General features: G+C 42.5%; 1 protein-coding gene across 5 annotated transcripts in view; it reads right to left on the minus strand.

The window, feature by feature from the left end:
- Positions 1-1,987: 1,987 nt before the first annotated feature.
- KIF4A (kinesin family member 4A) overlaps positions 1,988-24,082 on the minus strand; it is a 129,594-nt gene continuing 107,499 nt past the window's right edge. For 4 of the 5 annotated variants that reach the window (XM_081566336.1, XM_081566335.1, XM_081566333.1 and 1 more), the window contains exons 23-31: positions 21,499-21,628; positions 20,189-20,359; positions 17,787-17,894; positions 16,711-16,788; positions 16,254-16,352; positions 15,545-15,727; positions 4,645-4,761; positions 2,938-3,060; positions 1,988-2,674 (exon numbers count right to left, since the gene is read on the minus strand). In XM_081566336.1, coding sequence (XP_081422462.1) covers positions 2,471-2,674; positions 2,938-3,060; positions 4,645-4,761; positions 15,545-15,727; positions 16,254-16,352; positions 16,711-16,788; positions 17,787-17,894; positions 20,189-20,359; positions 21,499-21,628 — 1,213 coding nt within the window. In that variant the 3' untranslated portion in view covers positions 1,988-2,470. The remainder of the gene's footprint in view (positions 2,675-2,937; positions 3,061-4,644; positions 4,762-15,544; positions 15,728-16,253; positions 16,353-16,710; positions 16,789-17,786; positions 17,895-20,188; positions 20,360-21,498; positions 21,629-24,082) is intronic. The other variant, XR_014075961.1, reaches the window with a different exon arrangement.

Below are 24,082 nucleotides of genomic sequence, written 5' to 3' on the forward strand. Positions count from 1 at the left end.
ACTGTTGCCACCTACCGGAGGCTGTGTGGGTCCTCTCCTAAGGGCTGCAGCTGCTCTGTAGCCTGTGGTGTCTGTGCCCCGTCGGTCTGTCCTGGGTCTGGGAAGATGGGAAGCAGGAAGGGGGAGGGTGAGCAGATCTGCTTCTTTACTCACTGCTGCTGCCGCCGGTTAGGGGGCTTGGGGTGAGGAATTCCTTTGTGCAGCTTTCCCCATCCCTCTGTCCCTCCTCCTGTTCTCCCCTCAGTCACTGCTGGGGCTTTGTCCTGGCTCAGGGAAGCGAGGGCTGAGGGCACGGGTGGGCGGGAAGCTAGGGGGAGGTGACCACACAACTTTGGAACTTGGCAGTAAGGAGCAGGGGCCCAGTTAGTCCCCTGGAAAAGAGTGTGTATGTGTGTGAGGAAGTCTAGCATTCAGTCTCAAGCTCCCTGGGAGGAGAGCTTTAATTCATCAGCTTCCCCTTCCCTCTTGGGATCCACGTCTGCAAGGTGGTGCATCTAGAAGAGAACTCAGAGTTGCAAGCCACTTCTTGTTTCACCCTGTTTCCGGACCAGGGGTTTCTGGGGACCTGGTGGGGCCTGAGCGATACTAGCAGCCCTTCTCTTCCACCCATCAGCCCAGAAAGGAGATGCTCATTTAAGATGTGCTGAGATTTGCATCATTCCAGCTGCCTTGACCCCAAGGCATCTACAGTCTCTTTCCAAGAATCACTCAAAGAATGTATAATGTTAGGGTTACCGGCTTTTCAAAGGTGAACACATACAAAGGACGCTGTCACCACACCATCAGCAGGAGAGGGATGGCCGGTGGGTTGTAGAGTCAGCTTAGCCCTAAAGCATGGGGCTCTGGGTGGGCCGGGGACTAGGGGCTGGCTTTGACTGACCTTCCCTCTCTATCTTTTGGTTTTTTTACTTTTTTACCAAAAGTGTTGGTGGGAAAGAATGTCTTCTCTGGGAATAAGCTTACCCCTCCCCCCAAACGCACTGGATTTGAAAACAGCGAAATGACTGGCTCTCTTATGCCAAGAGCTGGGCCCCTCCTTCTTTGCCTTTCCATTGTATCCAGAGGCTCTAGTTGGCAATGGCAAAGTCTCCCTTGCTCCCTCGGCATTAAAATGCAAAAAGAAGCAGGGCCGCTTGCTGGCAGGAGGCCAGCAAAGGCTGCAGGGTCACCTCGCTCTAGGCAGGTTGTCCTTCAGTTTCCTCTACTTGGACTCTGTTGGATTCTGGAGGAGTCTTGGCTTTCACATGCCAAATTCTGGGGGTACTTTGGGAGCTTTTTTGGGGGAGAGGAGGCTGGGATTCAGAATGCATGGATATGAAGGCCCTAGGAGCAGGGCCTTAAGCAAAGATAGACAGCCCTGATGCAGCAAGGAGTCAGCCATGCCCCTCCTCTTCCCTTCCAGAGGAGAAAGCAGGCAGCAAGTGGGGTGCTGTCCGGGGGCTGGGCAGCAGTAAGATCCCACAGCCAGACAATGCCATGTCAGGCTGCAGGGCATTAGTTAACGGCCACCTCTGTCGTTCTTGGGTCACGTAAGTTTTGGTGTCTCATCTGGGTTCAAGTCATAGCTCTATTACTAACTCTGTGACTTCAGTGAAGTGACAGCTTCTTTGTATCTCTGTCTCCTCATGTGCAAAATGAGACCTATTCACCTTGAACGTTTTTGTGAGGAGCAAATAAAATTGTGGTAAGCACATGGAGATGCTTAGTAAATATGGTTCCTTCCCCAAAAATCTGAAGGTCAGGCAGGCTCTCCAGTGAAGCTCAGGTCACCGGCCTTGCTAGAATTATTCTAACTTCCTGAGATAACAGCAACATGAAGACACATGGCTTGCTGCTCCACACATCCCTTGGGGAAAAAGCGCTGCTACAAGGCAGTGAGGCTTGGGTACTCGCACCAGCTTCCTTAATAGCATTCCCAGGGGTGGAGGAACACGGGTTGAAATTGTATTTCTCCCTCTGGCACAGAAGAATCTTTCCAAACAGCAGATGGACTAAGATTTATTTATTTACTTAACATTAACATTTAAAAAGATTTCATTTACCTCCCAGGAACATGAAAGACAACTGAGGGTGCTGTTAAAACATTGAAATCCAGAGACAGGAAAGATCCCAACCCCGTTCTGGAGGTGGCGTGAAGGATCTGTGCCAGGCCTCTAACACAGAGCAGGCTCTGCTGTTAAGCTGAGACAACCTCGAGATAAGACAGCCTCAGCCTCGTTCCTGATGAGTCACCGGGAAGGTCTCTGAAGAGAGTTGGTTCTCTCTTCAGCAGGTAGCTCAGCACTCTTCTGGAGAGGAGAGTAGTAGTCCGGGGCTGGGGGTGCCGGACACTTTTTTTCAGTTTCTTTTTGCTGTTTCTTTGTTCCACAGCAAGGAGTCTGAAATCGAGAGGAGTCATTAAAAAACCCCTCTGGCTGCAATGTGAATGCATCTCCCAGGCCAGACTGGGGCAGAGATGATGAATCCAGCTTCAGTGGGTCTCTTCTTCAATGGGGGAGCAGCCAGAGAAGAAGCTGGTATTGCTGGCCAGGGCTCGTTTCTTTTTCTTCCCCGGAGCTTTATTTCCTTGGGTTTCTGTTGCTACATGTTTCGACTCTGAGAGGCCAAGGGAGGAGGCAGCTGGAGCCGTCTTCTTTAACAGCACCTGCTCCACATCACACATCTCTTTCAGGATCTAGGAAGGACAGAGACAGCTGTGACTAGATCTGGGCTGGGTTCAGAGGCTCAGCACAGCCTAGCCACTACAAATACTTAGCACACTCCCAGAGGTAACCCCCAAAATTGCTCTGTTGAAGAAAACAGACTCTAGTCGATGCCCGATTCTCAGCAAGCTGATTGTACCTTTATTTCCCTTCCCCACCCCACAGCTCTCTGTCAGTGCTAAAGCAGAGATGGACAGTGATACATTTGGAAACACCTGGCTTTTAGCCCACCTACCTTGCTGTTGGGAGTGGCACAGACAGGGTTAAAGAAGCTCAATCCTGGGGTCACCTCTGTGGGATCCTCCAGTTTGAAGGAGCCTTCAGAATCCTGAGTCCGCTCAACCGTGCCCAGGCTATCCTGAGAACCAAGCCGACTGGCATGTTAGAAATTCAGCTCCTAAGGTTACACAGTTGGTCTGTTCCCTTTCAGCCAGTGAGGTACCAGCTCTGAGGGTCTCATCAGATAGTCTAAGCAAGTCTTAGGGTGATCCTGCTGGGGCGGGGCTTACAATGCTCAAAGGAAGCCTCTGAAGGCAAAGGACTGGAGAGGAGAGCACAGGACATATCACGAGGCAAGGTTTAAAACAAGGCTGAGCCTTGGCCATTTCTTCGATTAATCCTCTCCCCTCCACGATCTACAGTATCCTTTTTAGCATTTCTACAGAGTGTTGCCTGTATCAGTCTTCCTTTCAGAGAGGAAGCTGAGGCCAAGAGAGAGGAGTTGCTTAGGTAACAAGGCGACTCTGTGGTAGAGCTTGGATTAGATTTATAGCCTGTTGTCATGGAAACTGAAGTGGATTAAAAGTCAGGAAGCCTGAGGTCTAATCTTAGCCGCCATGACCAGCTGTATAATATCAGGCGAGTCACTGAGGCTTATCTCTGGGCCTTAGTTTCCTTCTCTGTAAAATGGCAGTATTGGACTAGATCAGTGGTTTTACAACTGAAATTCTTAGAGGAAACTTGATAAATAAACAAGAGCAAGCTGCTTTGGCTGGCATGTGGTCAAACTGAGTTGGGCCATTCTCCTCTGCCTGGAGCCACTGTAGGACTCTAGAACCTAAACTGAGAAAAGCATGGGAACAGAGAATCCTTAAGGTCTTTCCATAATGCTACTTCTACAGTTCTTAGCCTGACCTCTAGCTTGCCATTTTAGTTCTCTAATGACTACCTATCCCAGAAGTCTTTTAAATAGAAGACCCAGGGCAAAACTGCGAAATGCATGGTGAACTAGTCTTGCTGGAATTCCTGTGTATTACATGGAGAGTGGTAGGAATGAACTTTTGCTCGTGGGCACAGGTGGGCAGAAGGCAAGGACGGGGATCTGACCTTCCTGGTGCTGCCCGTCTCCTGCACATTTTGTTTACCTGAGTTTGTTATTCCCAGGAGCAGTGTAAGAACAGTTACTGTCAGCTTGGCTCATGAACAGTGCTTATCAGGAAGACCAAGTTCCTGTGGGTCTTTTCCTAGAGCCATGGAATAGCTGGTTCCTATGGCGAAGGTCTAAGTAACCAATGTCTCAAGATGTCAGAAGGATTAACTTCTTTCCTGGAAGATGCTACCTCAGCACGTGGCCCTTACCATTCCAGCTAAGCCTCCGGACTAGTTTGATCCCGCATGGCTGTATGCCTGTAAATGCTTGCTCTCTGGTTCCTTGTTCCTGCCTTAGACATTGCACAGAAATTTTATAGTCAAGGCTGGGGGTGAGGAACTGCATATCTGGGAATCTCCTGGGAGGGGCTGTGGCTTCTGGAGGGGTGGTGTGGACAGGCTAGCAGCAAGAAAGAAAGACTGAGAAATGAAATAGCTTTTTCTGGTTCAGGGGGAAGGAGGGTGGTAAGGGCTGAGCAGGAGACTCCAGGTTTCAAGATTGAAGGTGGAAGAAAAGCGTACAGACTGCTGGGAGATCTGAAGGGATGGTGAGGGGTGACAGCACTGATCCTACCTTGTCTTGCTGACGGTTCCTACACTTTGTGGCGTCACAGCTGCAGTCTGTGCCACAGTCCAATTTTTGCTTCCTGCACCCACACTGCTTGTTCCCACACCAGCCCTTGCAGGAACACTGCAAAACAGGTTTGTAGAAAGAAACATTACTGAGTCAGAAGACGAGGTTTGAAGTACCTTCCCTTCATTCACAAGCCATTCTAGAAAAAATGAAAAACTTCTATCTTTGCAGTCCTCTCTTCTTTAGTGAAACAATGATCACCAAGAACCACCACAGGTTTTCTAAGAACAAGTCATGCCACACTTTTGGGATAGTATACTTGAAAGACAGATTGGAGGGGTACCATAATAATGCAGAGCAATTGACAAAGATTCTCATGATGATTTTATGGCCGAAGTGAAGGACTGTGAGCTGGATGGGAGTAGAGTTAGACAGATTTAATAACTGAGTAGAGCTGCTCAGTATCTTGAGATCTGCCCAGCTGCACTTTCATCCAACTCACATTTCTAGTTTGTTTAGTGTTGGCCTTGGCTTTGTCCTCAGCAGTTTAATCATTCAACATTTTAATAAATCACTGATGATATGAAATAAAACAATTTACATCTATATAGCACTTTACAGTTTTCTGAATACTTTCATATATAGAAATGCAAAATCTCATTTGAGTCTCATAGCCAGTCTACAAGGTAGGTATATTCATCAGTGGTAACAATGACATAAAGCTGGAAGGATGATTAATATGTAAGATTACAGAATCACAATTCAAATATATTTTGACAGGCTGGAATCATGGGCTGGAAGTAGACAGAAAAGTTATAGCAGGGATAAATATAAGCCTACTATTTAGGTTCCCCCTTAAACCAGCCATATAAATATGAGGGGAAATTTGGCTTAAAAGAACTTTGTGAAGGGAATTCTCTGGCAGTTCAGTCTTTAGGACTCTGAGACTTCACTGCTGAGGGCCTGGATTCAATCCCTGGTCAGGGAACTAAGATCCCACAAGCTGCACTCGCAACTGGGCCCAAAAAAAAAAAAAAAACCCGAAAATACACACACACACAAAACAAAAAAGGTAGTTTGTGCAAAAAAGGTCTAGGGACTTGAGGTGTCAGCAAGCTTCGAGTCAACAGTGTGAAATGGCTGTCAAAAAGAAAGTCAGGCAGAAATTTGGAGTTTAGAAATCACAAGAAGTGAAGAAATTTGCTTCACTATACCTGGGTCAGTCAGATCCCATTTGAAATAGCATATTCTATTTTAGGGCACCATTATTTTTTTTTTGGACTATAAAAAGTGTACACAATAAAAAAAAACCCACTCATGTTCCCGATCGTCAATTTGGCTAGTTGCGGCATGTGAGCTGTGCCCCCGGCATTGGAAGCGTGGAATCTTAACCACTGGACCACCAGGGAAGTCCCCCCAACCCTTCTTTGATGAGTAAAAAACAGATACAACTGAAGCCTCCTGTCTACCCTTTCCTGAACCCATTCACCTCCCTCCCTCTCAGGGGCAGTGTCTTGAATTAGATGCTTATTCATGTGTGTCTTTTACCACAGATCTGTTTATGCATGTAGCTCCTGTTCCATTCATCTTCACTCTATGGATATGCCACAACTGATCCATACTTGTCACAGTGCCATATTTCACCCTTACTAAAAAGGCTACAGTAGTAATAGCTTATATTAACGTGTGCCAGGCACTGTTATAAGTGCTTTCCACATATTAAGCCCATTTTATCAATATGTTCCCTTGTACACACATTCAGGAGTTCACTGTGTGCACTTGTTTCATAAAGAGGGCATTAAACAAAAAGCAGCAGGTGACCAGCATTACAGGAAGTGGTGTTATAAGAGAAATGGTGGAAGAAAATAGGATAGTTTGGCTTGGAACAAATACAGGTGGCAGAGCTCACAGAATGATGGATTCGTCAGAGAAGACCTCAGTGACCACTTAAAGCCTGATTTGATGTATGAAGCCCCACTCTAACAATCTCTGGTCTTATTATCCAACGATTTATTTATCCTGAGATAACAGTTTCTATATAAATTGTGACCTCAGGACCCAATTCTGCCATCTGGAATGACATGAAATCAGTTTAACCCCACTTTCACAGCACAGATGTTCAAACCCTGAGTATCATTTTCACTCCCCAGTCCCACTCTGTCCAAATCCTCTCAAAGCTAAATATACCTAGCTCCCTCAATGATTCACCACATGACATGGTTTCCAAGAATTCTCAGTACCTTAGCTATATATCAATTTGTCCAAGTTCATCTTTAATTGTGACGTCCAGAAATGAGCACAACTTTCTAAATGTGGTGTGACCATTGTGAAGTAGATTGAGAGAACCACCTCCCTTGTTATGAACTCAATAGTTCTGGTTATGAGTCCTAAAATCACAGTAACTTTTTTTTAGCTTGCCATCCCTGTGGATTCATACTGCATTTATAGTTAAATTCAAGCCCTCAACTCTCTTTCATATGGAGAACCATCACCATTGTTCTGTAGTTGTGAAGGTAAAAGAAACCATTAAAACATCTATCCCTCCTTATTATGAGAATAACATACAGTACTCTATAACATCTGAAAATCAAAACCATGATTTTTAATGTTTAACAATTGCATATGGCCTTTCATTATGTGGAAATGCCAGTTTACTTAATCAATCACCTAATGTTAGATATTAAGATTATTTTGAAAGAAATTGTTTACCATTATAAATCATGTTACATACAGCAAATATCCTGGTACATAAATACAATCCAAATCTTACCATGACTGACAAGGGCCCTGATTACCCCCTCTGACCTGCCCTTGTACTGTACTCTTTCATTTCTCAATATCCTCCAGCCACACTGAACTTTTTGGCTGCTCCTTGATAAGCCTAGATCATTCTTACCCTGAGACCTTTGCAGTTATGGTTTCCTTTTCCTGAAATGTCCTTCTGATTTTTTTCCTGGCTTGTTCCTTCACTTTGTTCAGATCTCAGCTTAAATATCTCCTCTTTAGAGAGGCTCTTCCAAAGTACTCTCTTCCTACCCCATCATTCTCTAAGATTTGACTATATTTTTGTTTCATCTCTTATCATCTAAAATTATTTTGTTTTCTGGTCACTATGTGTCTCTCTCCACAAGAATGTCTTCAGTTTCATGAGGCCAAGGATCTGAAGTGTCTGTTTATTGTATCCTCAGCACCTAGAAGCAGTGCTGATGCTCAAAAATGATTTATAAATCTTTTCACATATCAATGACTATTTCCTTAGTATAAATACCTAGGTGTATAATTACAGGGCTGAAGGAAAGGAACATTTTAAAATTTATTTTTAGTTGGAGGATAATTGCTTTACAATGTTGTGTTGGTTTCTGCCATACAACAGTGTGAATCAGCCATATATTACATTACATTCAGTCGTATCTGACTCTCTGCGACCCCATGGACTGCAGCATGCCAGGCTTCTCTGTCCATCACCAACTCCCGGAGCTTGCTCAAACTCATGTCAATCGAGTCAGTGATGCCATCCAACCATCTCATCCTCTGTCATCCCTTTCTTCTCCTGTCTTCAATCTTTCCCAGCATCAGAGTCTTTTCCAATGAGTCAGTTCTTTGCATCAGGTGGCCAAAGTACTGGAGTTTCAGCTTCAGCATCAGTCCTTCCAGTGAATTTTCAGGACTGATTTTCTTTAGGGTTGACTGGTTTGATCTCTTTGCAGCCCAAGGGACTCGCAAGAGTCTTCTCCAACACCACAGTTCAAAAGCATCAATTCTTCGGCGCTCAGCTTTCTTTAAGGTCCAACTCCTACATCCACACATGACTACTGGAAAAAACACAGCTTTGATTAGATGGACCTTTGTCAGCAAAGTAATATCTCTGCTTTTTAATATGCTGTCCAGGTTGGTCATAGCTTTTCTTCCAAGAAGCAAGGGTCTTTTAATTTCATGGCTGTAGTCACCATCTACAATGATTTTGGAGCTCCCCAAAATAAAGTCTCTCACTCTTTCCATTGTTTCCCCATGTGTTTGCCATGAAGTGATGGGACCAGAGGCCATGATCTTCGTTTTTTCAATGTTGAGTTTTAAGCCAGCTTTTTCTCTCTCCTCTGTCACCCTCATCAGAAGGCTCTTTAGTTCCTCTTCAATTTCTGCTATAAGGGTGGTGTCATTGCATATCTGAGGTTATTGATATGTCTCCCAGTGATCTTGATTTCAGCTTGTGTTTCATCCAGCCCGGCATTTAGCATGATGTACTCTGCATATAAGCTAAATAAGTAGGGTGACAATATACAGCTGTGATGTACTCTTTTTCCAATTTGGAACCAGTCCATTGTTCTACGTACGGTTCTAACTGCTGCTTCTTGACCTGCATATAGATTTCTCAGGGTAAGGTGGTCTGGTATTCCCATCTCTTGAATTTTCAGCAGTTTGTTGTGATCCACACAATCAAGGCTTTATCATAGTCAATGAAGCAGAAGTAGATGTTTTTCTGGAATTCTCTTGCTTTTTCTATGATCAAATGAATGTTGGCAATTTGATCTCTGGCTCCTCTGCCTTTTCTAAATCCAGCTTCAATATCTGGAAGTTCTTGGTTCAGGTACTGTTGAAGTCTAGCTTTGAGAATTTTGAGCATTACTTTGCTACCATGTGAGATGAGCACAATTGTGTGGTAGTTTGAACATTCTTTGACATTGCCCTTCTTTGGGATTGGAATGAAAACTGACCTTTTCCAGTCCTGTGGCCACTGCGGAGTTTTCCAGATTTTCTCGCATATTGAGGGTAGCACTTTCACAGCATCATCTTTTAGGATTTGAAGTAGCTCAACTGGAATTCCATCACCTCCATTAGCTTTGTTTATAGTGATGCTTCCTAAGGCCCACTTGACCTCACACTCCAGGATGTCTGGCTCTAGGTGAGTGATCACACCATTGTGGTTATCTGGATCGTGAAGATCTTTTTTATACAGTTCTTCTGTGTATTCTTGCCATCTCTTCTTAATATCTTCTACTTCTGTTACATCCATACCATTTCTGTCCTTTATTATGCCCATCTTTGCATGAAATGTTCCCTTGGTATCTCTAATTTTCTTGACGAAGTCTCTAATCTTTCCCATTCTATTTTTTCCCTCTATTTCTTTGCATTGATCACTGAGGAAGGCTTTCTTATCTCTCCTTGCTATTCTTTGGCACTCTGCATTCAGATGGATATATCTTTCCTTTTCTCCTTTGCCTTTTGCTTTCTCTTCTTTCCTCAGTCATTTGTAAGGCCTCCTCAGACAACCATTTTGCCTTCTTGCATTTCTTTTTCTTGGGAATGGTTTTGATCACCACCTCCTGTACAATGTCACGAACCTCCATCCATAGTTCTTCAGGCACTCTATCAGATCTAATCCCTTGAATATATTTGTCACTTCCATTGTATAATCGTAAAGGATTTGATTTAGGTCATACCTGAATGGTCTAGTGGTTTTCCTTACTTTCTTCAATTTAAGTCTGAATTTTACAATAAAGAGTTCATGATCTGAGCCACAGTCTGCTCCTGGTCTTGCTTTTGCTGACTGTATAGAGCTTATCCATCTTTGGCTGCAAAGAATATAATCAGTCTGATTTCAGTACTGACCATCTGGTGATGTCCATGTGCAGTCATCTTTTGTGTTGTTCTCTTGGCAAAACTCTGTTAGCCTTTGCCCTGCTTCATTTTGTATTCCAAGGCCAAACTTGCCTGTTACTCCAGGTATCCCTTGACTTCCTACTTTTACATTCTAGTCCCCTACAATGAAAGGGACATCTTTTTTTTTTGGTGTTAGTTCTAGAAGGTCTTGTAGGTCATCATAGAATCATTCAACTTCAGCTTCGTCAGCATTAGTGGTTGGGGCAGAGTTGGATTACTCTGTGTTGAATGGTTTGCCTTGGAAACGAACAGAGATCATTCTGTCGTTTTTGAGATCGCACCCAAGTACTGCATTTCAGACTCTTTTGTTGACTACAAGGGCTACTCCATTTCTTCTAAGGGATTCTTGCCCACAGTAGTAGATATAATGGTCATCTGAGTTAAATTCAGCCATTCCCGTCCATTTTAGTTCACTGATTCCTAAAATGTCAGTGTTCACTCTTGCCATCTCCTGTTTGACCACTTCCAATTTACCTTGATTCACGGACCTAACATTCTAGGTTCCTATGCAATATTGTTTTTATAGCATCAGGCTTTACTTCCATCACCAGTCACATCTACAACTGGGCATTGTTTTCACTTTGGCTCAGCCTCTTCATTCTTTCTGGAGTTATTTCTCCACTCTTCTCCAGTAGCATATTGGGCACCTACCGACCTGGGGAGTTCATCTTTCAGTGTCATATCTTTTTGCCTTTTCATACTGGTGGAGAGTTCTGACAAAACGTGGTCCACTGGAGAAGGGAATGACAAACCACTTCAGTATTCTTCCTTGAGAACCCCATGAATAGTATGAATCAGTCATAAGTATACATATGTCCCCTACCTTTGAACCTCCCTGCCGATAGGAATATTTTTAAGACTTCTGATACATATTTGCAAGATGCTTTCTAGAAAGGTATGCCAAGTTACATTCTTAACAACAACAGACAGAAATGCCCACCTCAGTCACCTTTGCCAACACTGGATGTAATAAAACAAAACAAAACTCAACTTCACTCCTTTGAATAAGACAGAGCAAAAGACAGCGTTCTATGACATGTCCTAGAGATACCTCACCAGAATGACATTGATCCACTGATTGCTATATGCTGGGTATGGTCCCTTGACCATTTACACATTTATCTATCTCCCTCAAAAACACTATTACCCAGGCCACGTGTCTTCATTTTATCCAAAGGGTTAATGGTAGGAGAGTGGTATCTGAGGGGTTGTTATAAGGAAGAACAAGTCAAATTTTACATAGCCAAAGTCTCATTGGGATGATATATAGGACAGCACACTCTAGCTCAACAAAGTATAACTTTCTAACAGCCACTTGGAATACAGTGGGCTTCCCTGTGAGACTGTGAGCTTCCCGCTAGTAGACTGCTTGTTTTCAAGCAAGCAGAGGCTAGATAAATACCTGGGAGTGGTATTATAGAACAGTCATGACATACATGTTAGATGAATGTCACATGAATGCCATGTGCACTCGCTATAACTTCATCCTGTTTTCTCCCAAACTGGGATCAAAATATAAGAGAAGGAGCAAGACCTTTCCACAGACATAATCTCAAATATGATGTATGTCGTATATGTGTGTACACACATGTGTGTGTACCACAACTGCTAGCAACCAACCAGCATGTCCCAACACCATAGTTGGGAACCACTATAATAGAGAGTCTTTATATAGAGTGGGAAGTACAGATGACAGACCTTTGGGGTTCCTTTACGCCAGTGGTTCTCAACCCTGACCATCTGGTGATGTCCATGTGCACATAAGAAATCTCTTGGGAGCTTTTCAAAAAGGCCAGGTCCCACCTCAGGCTAATTAAATCAGAATATCTGGGGGTGGGGTCTCAGGCTCCCTGTGTTTAAAAGCTCCCTGGAGGATTCTAATGTGCAACCAGGGTTGAAAATTATTTCTTTAGAGTCTATAATTCTTCTAGCACTGATTTCAGTGCTATATTATATCTCAGAATGATAAAAACTGGTAAAAATTGTAACATAAAGAATACTAGGATAGGAATTAGGAGACTTGGGCTCTAGTCTTATATTCAATATTTGGCATGCCCTTGGACAAGTCACTCCATCCCAGTTCATCTCCATTCTTTTATTACTAGAGACCAGAATACTTGCTCCTTCTTTTCTGCCAAAGGCGACAAATGGGAATATTTGTAATAGTGGTTACAGTGCTTTAATACCAATACCTGCATGGCATTTTATCCTTTACAAGGTGCTCTCACATATATTCCTTCTTTTAACTTCTCAGACACCATATAACACCATATAAAGGTGGTATTATTAAAACCCACATATTAAAAACAACAACAACAAAACCCATACATACAACTTTAACTCAGGATATTTGTGCTGGAAGAGACCTTATATATCACTAGTCTAGTCTCATCCCTTTATTACATAAATAAGGAAATCTGAGGCCCAGAGAGATTGCGTGACCCACTTAAGGCCATCCAACTAAACAGTGGCAAAGTCAAGACAGAACTCATGTCTACCTGGCTTCTAAGCTATCACTTCTTTATCTTTTGGCATCTCCTTAGTACATATAGGAAATACAGCTGAATGAGGAAACCTATTTTTTCAGCATTAGCTTTGGACAAGTCATCAGTTTGGTGCTTGCTGCAGTCTCCTGTCCAGATACCTAGTGATTCCGCTGGGTTGTAACAGTAACAATCAGGATGGCCTTCATGCAAAGTATCAGGGTCTAAAGCTGACATGTCTGCAAGCAGTCTGATCAAAGAGTGGTCACAGCATCCATTGTACTTCGAGGTCACCAAAAAGGAGAAACTCAATTGTTAACTTGCCCCCCTTAAGGCTCAATTATATTCTCAAGTTATAAAATCAGGGGAAAAGCCTAGAAAAGAATCATCTCTCAGTGTTATAGACATAGGATTTATCATTGATAACAATTATTACTTACTGGCAATATTTTGCTATACTTTTATATTTCCTTTTTTGAGCTTATAGCAATAGTGCATATATATATACTTGTGTGTATATATACAAGTATACCCATATTTGCTTCCTATTTGGAAACTCCTTCCCAGGGTTTTAGGTCCTCTACCATTTGTTTCTGTGTGTACTTCTCATCTTTGCTTCCTATTACCCGGCTGACTTTTTCATCAACATTCAGCTCATGCTTTCCATTTTAATCACAGCAGACAGCATAAATGTTTGCTGAATAAATGAATGAAAGACATGTTCTGCCCCATTTTCTCTCAATGTCCCAACTCGGTTACACTGCTGCTACCTCTCCTATCAAGACTTTGCAATATGCTATTCATTGTGCCAGAAAATGGTCTTCTAAGAGTGTATTTCCCTTTCTGTCTTATAATGTAGCAACAGTCATCTCTTTCATGGCATGTCCTTAAACTCTATCTACTTGGTTTGGCTTTATAGTCACTCTTAAAGGCCCCTCAATCCATGTCCCTGAGATGAGTAGGTTGAGGTTCTATGTGTATGTACATGCTAAGTTGCTTCAGTCATGTCTGACTCTTTGTGACCCTATGGACTATAGCCCACCAGGCTCCTCTGTCCATGGGAGTCTCCAGGCAATAATACTGGAGTGGACTGCTGTACCCTCCTCCAGGGGATCTTTTTGACCCAGGGATCGAACTCGTGTCTCTTATGTCTCTTGCAGGTTCTTTACCACTTGCGCCACCTGGGAACCCCGAGGTACTATGATGCATTCCTATTTCTTTGTCCTATTTTCCCATTAGATTATAAGCTCTCTGAGGCTAAGGATGAGCTCTTAGTTCCACCAAGAGCACATGGTGACTTTGTTGTATTCCTGATGACTTTGCAAATAACTTAATGCCACCACAATGGTCTAGTTCTCATGATTTGCTTCTCTCTGGTGTTTGTGGCTTTACAAGGCTCAGTTTTCTAGTGGTGTGCTATCAGCTGATGAAATGGAGTAACCTTCTAGGAATCTCCCTAAGGTAATTTGTGAGCTGTTCCCTTTAAGTGGAATGTGGCTGCAGGGCACAGTTGGGGTAGTAGTGAACAGTAAGGCCTGGGAAGTTAGTGTTTCAACATAAAACATCTAGGTTTGGTAAATATGTAGCATTGTCATTGTGTAAGTAAATAGCTGCTGCTGCTGCTAAGTCGCTTCAGTCGTGCAATGAAAGATCCTCAGTGCTGCAATGAAGATCCAACGAAGATTCTGCATGCTGCAACTAAGACCCAATACAGCCAAATATACAAACACTTTTCAAAATAATAAGTACTTTTTAAAAGATGGATGAATATAACAAATTTAACACTGAGAAAAAAAATCAGTGATGAAAGGCCAAATACATTTGAAACCACTTATGAAAAGTTTAGAAACAGGTAAAATACCACTATATATCATTGCTGCTGTTGCTGCTAAGTCATGTCAGTCATGTCCGACTCTGTGCGTGCGGCCCCATAGGTGGCAGCCCACGAGGCTTCCCCATCCCTGGGATTCTCCAGGCAAGAACACTGGAGTGGGTTGCCATTTCCTTCTCCAATGCATGAAAGTGAAAAGTAAAAGTGAAGCTGCTCAGTCGTGTCCGACTCTTAGCGACCCCATGGACTGCAGCCTACCAGGCTCCTCTGTCCATGGGATTTTCCAGGCAAGAGTAGTGGAGTGGGTTGCCATTGCCTTCTCCGGTAAGTAAATAGAGCATGTCTCAAAGTCAGATTGTTCCTAACTAGCCTTAACTTTGGTGTGTTTGATTTTAAAGTTGGGCTGTGGTTTTTACTGATTTGACCATGGTGTGGTAAAAATAAACTGGACTTGGAGTCAGAACATTTGATTTCAAGTCCTGATTCTCACTTGAATTTATGTCCCTGGGCAAGGTCATTTCACTCTCCTGAGTCTCAGATCCAGCTGTAAAATACAAACAATAAACACCTCACTGGATTTTTTTTTTTTGGTGACAATGAAAAGAGGTAATATATAAGAATAGTTCATAAACTGTATAGTGTTATAAAAATGTGAAAGGTTATTATGATCACACTGGAACCAGTTTCAATGAGACGGTATAGAACACTACTACCTGTTCAGACTGGGTAAGAATCTGAAAATGTGAAAAGAACCCCCCTGTGCACCCAGGCAGCCCTCTCAATTAGCCCTGGGTTCCATATAGAGCTTGCCCAATGAACGCCTCTCAGTGGAGCCAGTGCCTCTGAATGGGATCAAGGGGCTAGCACATTCTCACTGGCAGTGAAGACTAATGAATAGAGCTCCTGAAAGAGATGAGCTGCCTCCTACCCCTTGGATGTTCTTCTTGGACACTTTAACTAATTTTGTTGGCTTCCATTCTTCATCATCTCCATTGCCACCATCACCATCACTGTCCTCAGGCTCATTCACAGAATATTCCGAACAGTATTTTAGATCTTCGATGTCCATGCTTTGCTCCAGGAACTTTTCTTTAAAACGGGAAGGTCTGGGCTAAGAAAAAAGGTTTGGAATGGTTATTTAACTAAGACTAACAACAACACGTGGATCCTATCTTCTCAGTAGCTGCTGCCAGCTATATTCTCAGAGCATAGATTTTAGACTCCCTCAAAGATACTCCACTTGGCTTTACCAATCAGAAGAAAATTCTGCTTTAGCCTTTGACTTTACAGTCTTTGAAGGGAGAGAAACTGAAGGGACAGAGGCTGAGTAATCTGAGGGAGGAGGGAGAGAATCAGATATGATAAGTATCTTTAGATGGACAGCTGAACACTGCTCTTTGCTCCTCCTCCTCAGCTTTGTTGCATAATGCCTGTATATGGCCTATAGACAGGCTTCTAGGGAGGGAGAAAGTCTATTTTCCTCAAGATTGTACTCTAGTTTTATCTGGGACTCCAAGGAAACTTGAGATGCTGGAATGTGGGAATTTTAACTCTCAATCACTTCTAAAAAGGTGATTTTTGCACACTCACCACAAATCTTGGCTATGCGAAGGTATCACAGGCACTGAGTAGTTTACCTTAGGTGGGATATATTCAAAAGAAGAGTCTGGAGATAGAAGGGTATCCTTAGGAAGATGAGATTTCTGTCTGCTGGCTACTTGGAGGAGGTTCAGTTTCTATTTGAAAAGAAGAGACAAAGTGTACTTTGCAGGGAAGCTTCTGAGAGTGCTCATGGATAAAACATTGAATCCTAATTAGCTCAATTTTAAGCCATGGTAAAGTGAGGCCGGATAATAGCAAAGTAGGTTGAAGGATTCCCACTTTACAGGATCAGTATTAGATTTAGAAAGGAGCAAATTTAAATATGGCTTTTATATCATCTGAAATGCACATGACCATATCACATGGAAACTAGATGAAGACCTCATAAAATAGAGCCAAGTCACTATATATACTAAGAGTTGCTCGCAAGGGCTGGTCTCAGTTGCAACAGGGTCTCCCAGGGCTTATTAAATGGGTGGGAAGCTGCAGTACCTGCTTCATGAGTTCGTTCTCTTGTAGAAGCTGCTGATTTTGCTCACACACTTCCCGCATCTTCTCAAGTTCTTCATCCTGTTTCCAGATAATGCAGTGATAGGTGGGGTTATTTTGGGTACTACATATGGGTACCAAACAACTCAGAGATGAAAACACATTACTGCCAAGTTGCTGGCAGCAGATGGTTTTTGCACAGCAGGCATTGGCACCCAGAAAAATGCCTGATCCCGACCAATTCCTAGATGTCCTGAATGCCACCTCTATTCCAATGCTCCCAAGCAGCCATGACCACACTTGCAGGAAGCATGGGCTCTGCCCTATACACCTTCTTCATTTTTTTCTATTTTCTAGCCTCATATCCCTTATTCATATCAGGATGCCAATAAAGAAACTGACCCAGAGAGTCAGCTGTTTCTTTGACATCTTTGGATGCTTTTGTCCATGCTTCTTAACACAGATTAAGCAGTTTATTTACTGCACTAATGAGCCTGATTAAACTTTCTTGGCACTTAAGAAAACTAGATTCATGTATATGACCTTAACAAGTTTGGTTATGTCTTCAATGAGAGGTGCCAAGGAAACCTTAGAGACTGGTGGTTCAGGAAAAAGATGCTAAGTTGGATAAAATAGTGCTCCAACATGCTATTAAAGGGTGTGGTGTTCCCAGACTCTGGAAGAAATGCAGACCCCAGGCATTTTACAAACAGGTCAGGTCTCAACTCATAGCAGGCACAGGAAGAGAGAGCTAAATGCCCCTAGGATTCTACTGGATGATTTAACTTTCTCAACTCTTTAGAGCTCAGGGTTGAGAGAAAGAACGAGAAGGCCTTAAAGTCTAGTATGGAGTATATACTCTGATTTCTGTACCAAAACAGAAGTTATCCTATGTATGGCTACATCCTAAACATCCCTAAATTGACCAAATAGGGCTAACAAAGCAACAAAGGCTGCCATTATAAACTTCTTTTCAGTAGGTAATTTTTTCTGCAGGTTAAACAATGGTCTAAATCAGATAGAGTTCTAAGTTAGGCCTGTGGACCCCATCCCTGGAGAGCTTTGCCTCATGTCCATACTTGACACTTCAGGGTGTTCAGCAGCTGTTGTTCCTTTTCGCTGACCGACTCTTCTAGCTGCTTCTCTGCCATTTGGCTTTGCTGCAGCTGACTGAGGAGGTACAGCACCTAGAGAAAAATACAACCCAATGGTACCAAAGGATTAAGAGGAAAAAGGAATTTCAGTTTAGTCCAATAAAGGATAGAAATGGTATGGACCTAACAGAAGCAGAAGATATTAAGAAGAGGTGGCGAGAATATACAGAAGAACTGTACAAAAAAGATCTTCATGACCCAGATAACCACGATGGTGTGATCACTCACCTAGAGCCAGACATCCTGGAATGCGAAGTCAAGTGGGCCTTAGGAAGCATCACTACAAACAAAGTTAGTGGAGGTGATGGAATTCCAGTTGAGCTATTCCAAATCCTGAAAGATGATGCTGTGAAAGTGCTGTACTCAATATGCCAGCAAATTTGGAAAACTCAGCAGTGGCCACAGGACTGGAAAAGGTCAGTTTTCATTCCAATTCCAAAGAAAAGCAATGCCAAAGAATGCTCAAACTACTGCACAATTGCACTCATCTCACACGCTAGTAAAGTAATGCTCAAAATTCTCCAAGCCAGGCTTTAACAATACGTGAACCGTGAACTTCCAGATGTTCAAGCTGGTTTTAGAAAAGGCAGAGGAACCAGAGATCAAATTGCCAACATCCGCTGGATCACCGAAAAAGCAAGAGAGTTCCAGAAAAACACCTATTTCTGCTTTATTGACTATGCCAAAGCCTTTGACTGTGTGGATCACAATAAACTGTGGAAAATTCTGAAAGAGATGGGAATACCAGATCACCTGACCTGCCTCTTGAGAAATCTGTGTGCAGGTCAGGAAGCAACAGTTAGAACTGGACATGGAACAACAGACTGGTTCCAAATAGGAAAAGGAGTACGTCGAGGCTGTATATTGTCACCCTGCTTATTTAATTTATATACAGAGTACATCATGAGAAACGCTGGGTTGGATGAAGCACAAGCTGGAATCAAGATTACTGGGAGAAATAATATGCAGATGACACCAACCTTATGGCAGAAATTGAAGAACTAAAGAGCCTCTTGATGAAAGTGAAAGAGGAGAGTGAAAAAGTTGGCTTAAAGCTCAACATTCAAAAAACTAAGATCGTGGCATCTGGTCCCATCACTTCATGGCAAATAGATGGGGAAACAGCGGAAACAGTTAGAGACTTTATTTTTTGGGGTTCCAAAATCACTGCAGATTGTGACTGCAGCCAAGAAATTAAAAGACACTTACTCCTTGGCAGGAAAGTTATGACCAAAGTAGACAGCATATTAAAAAGCAGAGACATTACTTTACCAACAAAGATCCGTCTTGTCAGGGCTATGGTTTTTCCAGTAGTCATTTATGGATGTGAGAGTTGGACTATAAAGAAAGCTGAGCGCCGAAGAATTGATGCTTTTGAAATGTGGTGTTGGAGAAGACTCTTGAGAGTCCTTTGGACTGAAAGGAGATCCAACCAGTCCTTCCTAAAGGAGATCAGTCCTGAGTGTTCATTGGAAGGACTGATGCTGAAGCAGAAACTCCAATACTTTGGCCACCTGATTCGAAGAGCTGACTCACTTGAAAATATCCTGATGCTGGGAAAGATTGAAGGCAGGAGGAAAAGGGGACGACAGAGGATGAGATGGGTAGATGGCATCACCAACTCAATGGAGATGAGTTTGAGTAGACTCTGGGAGTTGGTGATGGACAGGGAGGCCTGGCATGCTGTGGTCCATGGGGTCACGAAGAGTCGGACATGACTGAGCGACTGAACTGAAGTGATGCAGTTATTCCTCTGTGATTTCAAAGAAAATTATTCTCTTTTACTCTCATGGCTTGAAATAGTAAGCACAGCCACAGTATTATCAGCATGTTCATCTTGGTATTAAAGTTGGAGCTTAAGGGACTTCCCAGTTGGTCCAGTGGTTAAGAATCCACCTGCCAATGCAGGGAACATGGGTTCGATTCCTAGTCGGGGAACTAAGATCCCACACGTCATGAGGCAATTAAGCTTGTGCACCACAACTACTGAGCCCACGTGTTCTGGAACCCTCGGGCCACAACTAGAGAGAAGCCCGTGTGCTGCAATGAAAGATTCTGCATGCTGCAACTAAGACCTGAGACAGCCAAATAAATAAGTAGATAAACATTAAAAAAAAAAAAGTTGGAAGCTAAGAGCCACTGTCACTGGCACTTGTAAACTTAAATAAGTCATTTTTCTGTTTCTGGTTTCTTATTTGCAAAGATTGGAAAAGACTACATGGCCTTTTGAAGGAAACTTCATACCTCCCACTATTATTATTTTAAACCAACAACAGAAAGCAATGATGGTTTGTTTCTCAGTATAGCTTCTTGGCTCGCCAGCTTACCTTCTCTTGGTGCTGTTGCTCCATTCTCACCAGCTCTGCCTGTAACTCTGCTTCTATTTCAGCAAAATGATTTCGTTCCTCAAACAGCATTTTCTGCATGTCAGAATAGCTGGCCTTGTTCTGTTTCAGGTTGCTTTCAAGCTTGCTGACCTGTATTTTGGAGGAGACCAGCTGGAAGGGATAAAAGAAGATCAGTTTATTTGGAGAATGGTCACCTTTCCCCATTCATTAGGCAGGAAAATGTCAGCTTTCTTGAAGCTGACTGAGAAATATTCTTCCATGTCCAAGTCCAGTCTTATTTTTTCATTCCATATGGATTCTACCATTGAATAGTAACAACACCATTCAAACCAAGAGGCCAGATAGTTATCTGCTGAGATAGATATCTTAGAGCTGGAAGCCACCACTAAGGTCATTTAATCTCTTGTTCTATTTCAAGACAAGAGTGAATGTAACACAAAGAGTATCAGACAATTCCAAATTCTGATATTCAAAAAGTTCTTCCTTAATTTTAAAGAGAAATCCATAAGACACACCTTTATGGCTAATTATGTCCCATTTCAGAATGCCTGTGTTCACATGTTGGAACTTGTAGACACATTAGCTGAAACTTCAGCTTTGGCTCTTTAGGCTGGATTGATATCCTATGCTGGCCTAGTTTTATATTCTCTACTAGCCCAGATGGTGAACATCATAAATACCAGTGTTCACAAGATTAATAAGGATTTCCTTAGTAGGATAAATCTGCTAACCCAACACAAAAATGTATAAAGGATAGCATTGCTCAAACTTGCAGAGTTAGAGTTTGTATGCTTGCCTCAATCACCAGAGGTGATCAATTTTAATTCCTTTTGTGACAGTGGATAATGATATATTATTTTAAGGTCAGTGAAGACAGATTTTCTTTAAGATGAATCTTTATATGTCAAAGGTTTTCTCTCTCCTAGATTATACTTAAAACTTTGTGAATATAATACATAGCAGAGGTGTTTTAAAAAAGTAGTATAGTATGTTTGATCAGTGGCCTTCTATGGTATTTTAAACTTTTCATAACAATAACAGTGAACATTATTGAGCACCTGTTATATGCCAGGGATGAGTATCAGGTTGAAAGTCATATATATATTTTAAGTGACCAGGCTGTACTTGCTCACATAAACCTTTACCCATAAAACTATTTCTCTGATGATAGTGTCATTGTGGTTTCTACCACGAACAGTGGCAATAGCGCTATGACAATATTCCAGGCTAACATCTTATTTCAAACCACCAAACCAGACCCTTAATTGCTGATAGGAAGAAATGTTTACTTCTCCAGTTAAGTATTTCAGGGCACACTTGGCTTCCAGAATGGTAGCAATATTCTCCCAGCGGTGTTTTGGTCTGTCTTCACTTTCTGCATCCAGTAGCTTCTGCTGTAGGTCAGCAATTTGAGCACTCCTTCAGGGAAAGAAACAGTGTGCCTTATTGCTAGTAGCCTCAACATCAAGGAGAGGGAAGAGCTCTAAGGAGAAACTTCAAATACTTTTATGGACAGAGGTATCAGTTCAGTTCAGTTCAGTTGCTCAGTCGTGTCCGACTCTTTGCAACCCCATGAATCGCAGCACGCCAGGCTTCCCTGTCCATCACCAACTCCTAGAGTATACCCAAACCCATGTATATCACTTAAATAGTGACTGAGTCATCTGGTTAGGATTTTATACAGTATCTCAAATCTTGTTCTAAAGGGACTCTCAGTTCAGTTCAGTCGCTCAGTCGTGTCTGACTCTTTGTGACCTCATGAATTGCAGCATGCCAGGCCTCCCTGTCCATCATCAACTCCTGGAGTTTACCCAAACCCATGTCCATTGAGTCAGTGATGCCATCCAACCATCTCATCCTCTGTTGTCCCCTTCTCCTCCTGCCCCTAATCCTTCCCAGCATTAGGGTCTTTTCCAATGAGTCAACTCTTCTCATGAGGTGGCCAAAGTATTGGAGTTTCAGTTTCAAAGGGACTCTAAGACTATACAAATGTTTTTATTTTATTAAATACTGGTTGAAATAAGTGGATCATACAGTGGGCTTGGAAAGATTTGTTTTAGTGACGCTTTTGTTGTAGCACATTGACTATAATATGACTTTGTCTTGAGGCCATATAAGCTGGAATTGTGACATGGTGGCTCACATTTACAAGGACGAGATTGAGGTTAGAGACTTTAAGGAAAACTCAAAAGAACAGGTAGATGGTCTTTGCTGGAATCGAACATCACATACATACCTATGGCTGGTGTTGTGAGAAGCTGTCTTGAAGTACTTGCCAAATGACTGAGAAGTTTCTAAGAAAACTAGATACCATGATACTGGTTATAGCTTCCAGATACTTTAAGATCAAGTATGGCCTGAGACCAAGGTCTGCATAATATTTCAGTTTCATCAATAGCTTCCTTCTCAAATTTGCTAGGTGTCCAGTGAGAGGGAGTGTACTGGCATGTGTGTAACATGCAACAAGGTAGTATAAAGAAAATGGATACTAAAATAATCTGAGATAGCAGTTCTTAACTTTTTGGGTCTCAGGACCCCTTTACACTCTTAAAAATTATTGAGGACCTCTAAGAAATTCTGCGCATATACATTACATCTATAGATATTTACACTATTAGAAAGTAAAAGTGAGAAAAATATTTATTAATTCACTTAAAATCACAATAATCCATTCAGTTCAGTTCAGTCGCTCAGTCGTGTCTGACTCTTTGTGACCCCATGAACCGCAGCACGCCAGGCCTCCCTGTCCATTACTAACTCCTTAAGTCCACCCAAACCCACGTCCATCGAGTTGGTGATGCCATCCAGCCATCTCATCCTCTGTCGTCCCCTTCTCCTCCTGCCCTCAATCTTTCCCAGCATCAGGGTCTTTTCCAATGAGTCAGCTCTTCGCATCAGGTGGCCAAAGTACTGGAGTTTCTGCTTCAACATCAGTCCTTCCAATGAACACCCAGAACTGATCTCCTTTAGGATGGACTGGTTGGATCACCTTGCAGTCCAAGGGACTCTCAAGAGTCTTCTCCAACACCACATTTCAAAAGCATCAATTCTTCGGCGCTCAGCTTTCTTTATAGTCCAACTCTCACATCCATACATGACCACTGGAAAAACTATAGCCTTGACTAGACGGACTTTTGTTGGCAAAGTAATGTCTCTGCTTTTTAATATGCTATCTAGGTTGGTCATAAATTCCTTCCAAGGAGTAAGTGTCTTTTAATTTCATGGCTGTAGTCACCATCTGCAGTGATGTTGGAGCCCAGGAAAATTAAGTCAGCCACTGTTTCCACTGTTTCCCCATCTATCTGCCATGAAGGGATGGGACCGGATGCCATGATCTTAGTTTTCTGAATGTTGAGCTTAACAATTATACCTGCAGTGACACTATTTCCAAATAAAGTCACATTCTAAGGTCTGAGAAGGACATGACTGTGTATGTGTGTGTGTGTGTGTGTGTGTGTGCACGCGTGAGTGTCTCTCTCTCACACACACACAAAACAACATTTTCCAATACAAAAAACAATGCAGTAAGAAGAGTGAGATTGTTTTACATTGACATATCTCTGTAATGTATGTTTCAGTAGAAGACAGCTGGATTCTCACATGTCCCTCTGCATTTAATCTTTTGTGACACGTTCTGGTTGATGTAAATGAAGGTAATCTGGCCACATGTGGATATGTAGTTGGACAAGAGAGGAGCATTTTATTTTAATTTAATTTAATTTTGGCCTCACTGCACAGCTTGTGGGATCTTATTTTCCTGACCAGGGATTGAATCCAGGGCACTGCAGTGAAAGTACGGAGTCCTAACCATTGGACAACCCGGAAACTCCTGTGAGGAGCATTTTAACAGCCTTTTCAGAAAACTGTGGATAT

This window comes from Giraffa tippelskirchi, chromosome X, assembly GCF_054371585.1.
Source record: "Giraffa tippelskirchi isolate mGirTip1 chromosome X, T2T-mGirTip1v1.2.pri, whole genome shotgun sequence".
NCBI classification, from domain to species: domain Eukaryota; kingdom Metazoa; phylum Chordata; class Mammalia; order Artiodactyla; family Giraffidae; genus Giraffa; species Giraffa tippelskirchi.